Source organism: Trichomycterus rosablanca, chromosome 18, assembly GCF_030014385.1.
Source record: "Trichomycterus rosablanca isolate fTriRos1 chromosome 18, fTriRos1.hap1, whole genome shotgun sequence".
In the NCBI taxonomy this organism is placed as follows: domain Eukaryota; kingdom Metazoa; phylum Chordata; class Actinopteri; order Siluriformes; family Trichomycteridae; genus Trichomycterus; species Trichomycterus rosablanca.
In genome coordinates, this window is record NC_086005.1 from 29,081,430 (window position 1) to 29,083,929 (window position 2,500).

At 45.7% G+C, this 2,500-nt stretch overlaps 1 protein-coding gene across 1 annotated transcript in view; it reads left to right on the plus strand.

Annotated features, from left to right (window-relative positions):
* The window catches only part of LOC134332252 (adhesion G-protein coupled receptor G4), a 14,221-nt gene extending 12,224 nt beyond the window's left edge, over positions 1–1,997 (plus strand). The window contains exons 27-31 of the mRNA XM_063013813.1: positions 578–662; positions 820–1,088; positions 1,170–1,271; positions 1,376–1,543; positions 1,669–1,997. Of these exons, the coding sequence (XP_062869883.1) occupies positions 578–662; positions 820–1,088; positions 1,170–1,271; positions 1,376–1,543; positions 1,669–1,796 (752 nt within the window). The 3' untranslated portion in view covers positions 1,797–1,997. The remainder of the gene's footprint in view (positions 1–577; positions 663–819; positions 1,089–1,169; positions 1,272–1,375; positions 1,544–1,668) is intronic.
* The last annotated feature ends 503 nt before the right edge of the window (positions 1,998–2,500 follow it).

The following is a 2,500-nucleotide window of genomic DNA, read 5'->3' on the forward strand; positions in this document are numbered from 1 at the left end:
CTCTGATGTTGGTTCTGATGATGCTCTGATGATGGTTCTGATGATGCTCTGATGATGGTTCTGATGATGGCTCTGATGATGGCTCTGATGATGGTTCTGATGATGCTCTGATGATGGTTCTGATGATGGTTCTGATGATGGCTCTGATGTTGGTTCTGATGATGCTCTGATGATGGTTCTGATGGTGGCTCTGATGATGGTTCTGATGATGGTTCTGATGGTTCTGATGATGGCTCTGATGATGGCTCTGATGATGGCTCTGATGATGGTGCTGATGATGGCTCTGATGATGGCTCTGGTGATGGTTCTGATGATGGCTCTGATGATGGTTCTGATGATGGCTCTGATGGTTCTGATGATGGCTCTGATGATGGCTCTGATGATGGCTCTGATGGTTCTGATGATGGCTCTGATGATGGCTCTGATGATGGCTCTGATGGTTCTGATGATGGCTCTGATGATGGCTCTGATGATGGTGCTGATGATGGCTCTGATGATGGCTCTGGTGATGGTTCTGATGATGGTTCTGATGATGGTTCTAATGATGGTTCTGATGGTTCTGAATGGTTCTGTGCAGGAGTTCCTCTGCTAATCTGCTGTCTGGTGTTGGTGGTGAAGCCGGACTCGTACGGTCTCCTCATGCTCCAGAACTCAGAGAAGTTGTGAGTATTTACAGATTTAAAACATTTTATAACACAGTTAGTGCTGCCGGGTCAGTGTGTGTGTGTGTGTGTGGGGGGGGGGGGGGGGGGGGTTAAAACTGGACCGCTTTATTGTTTTGAAATGTCCTCTGTGTGTATGTGTGTGTGTGTGTGTTAGCTGCTGGGTGTCGGACGACGTGGTGTTCTACGTGTGTGTGGTGGGCGTGGTGGGCGTGGTCCTGCTGGTGAACGGTTCGGTGTTCCTGGTGGTGCTGGTGCAGGTGAGGAGGGCGTGTGTTAGCGAGCGCAGTGGACTGATGAAGGAGCTGAGGGGCGTCACCAGTCTCACCCTCCTGCTGGGACTCACCTGGAGCGCCGCCTTCTTTACCTGGGGGAGCGCCAAGGTCCCGCTCCTTTACCTCTTCTCCATCCTCAACAGCCTGCAAGGTGAGACGCCACCAAGGGGCGGGGTTAAGACAGGGCGGGGCTGTGTGGTTTACAGGTGAGAATAAAGGTGATGTGTTGCAGGTTTCCTGATCTTTGTGTTCCAGTGCCTGATGAAGGAGAACGTGAGGAAGCAGTGGAGGCTTCATCTGTGTTTCGGCTGCTTCAAACTGCAGGACTACTCAGGTATCAGACACACCCCGACCCCACCTGTACACACCTGGATGAGGAGCTGTACCTGTACCGTGCTTCTGATCAGTTCTTGTGTATGTTCTGTTGGTTGTTTACAGAATGGAGTCACACCCCTCCGCTCGGCCCCAAACTCAAACTCACGCCCGTCTTCAGGTTCCCCACCGTGGCATCATTCAGATCAGATAAATCCAGCTCCACCCAGAGCTCCTCAGCTTCCTCCCAGTCCTCCCAGCGCCAGAGCTCCTCGCCGAAGAGACCCGACCTGGGTGAGAGTGGCACACCGGTGGGGCGGGGCAGGGAGGGCGGGGCGGTCGGGGGTATTTATTATATTTATTATATTAGTTTAATATATTTATTATGATGAATTATGATGATTTCTCTCTCTGTACAGGCGTGGTGTATCAGCAGGGGTTTCTGTTCCCTCGAGCCCACGCTGCTCTCCCCAAATCTACTGAGTACGACCCTCAACCCCTAAACTGGATCCCTAAAGAGGCTCCGAGCGCCGACATCTATTATTAGCACCGATATTAAGCTTTATAGTCCTGACCTGGGTCATGTGGTTATGGTGCGAGAACTCTGCAGCCTCCTGATTTTAATTTCTCTCACAATAATAATAATAATAATAATAATAATAATAATAATAATAATAATTAGAGGAGGAACTGTTCTAATGAGTTTTATGTTCTAATGAGTTTTATGTTCTAATGAGTTTTATGTTCTAATGAGTTTTATGTTTAAATCAGTAAATAATCAGTTTGGATTGTGATCATTAAATTATAATTATATCATTATATAATTATTACAATATTAATAAACTTTGTAATAAATATTAATTAATAAATATGAATACAATTGTAAAACCGTTTCTGCTTTTGATCGTTTAATGTGATTTAAATGTTGAGAGCTGTAAAAGTGAGGAATCAGTGTAAAAATAATCCATGTTCTTAATAAATAATAGCACAGATAATGAACTAATTCAATGTGTGTGTTGACCATTAAAGTTGGCATGTTCTCCACCTGTCATTGTTTCAGGTACCTGAACTCCCAAAATAAAGTGCAGAAGGTGTGTTGTCTGTGAGGAGTTTTACATGTTCTCTTTGGCTAAGCGTGCGTTTCCTTTTTTCTTTAAATTGTCTTCCCCTGCGGAAGGTGGATTTGCTGCTGTAAATTATTTTAGGGTTTTATTGTTACATTAGTACATATTAGGATTTGGGTGTCGGGTG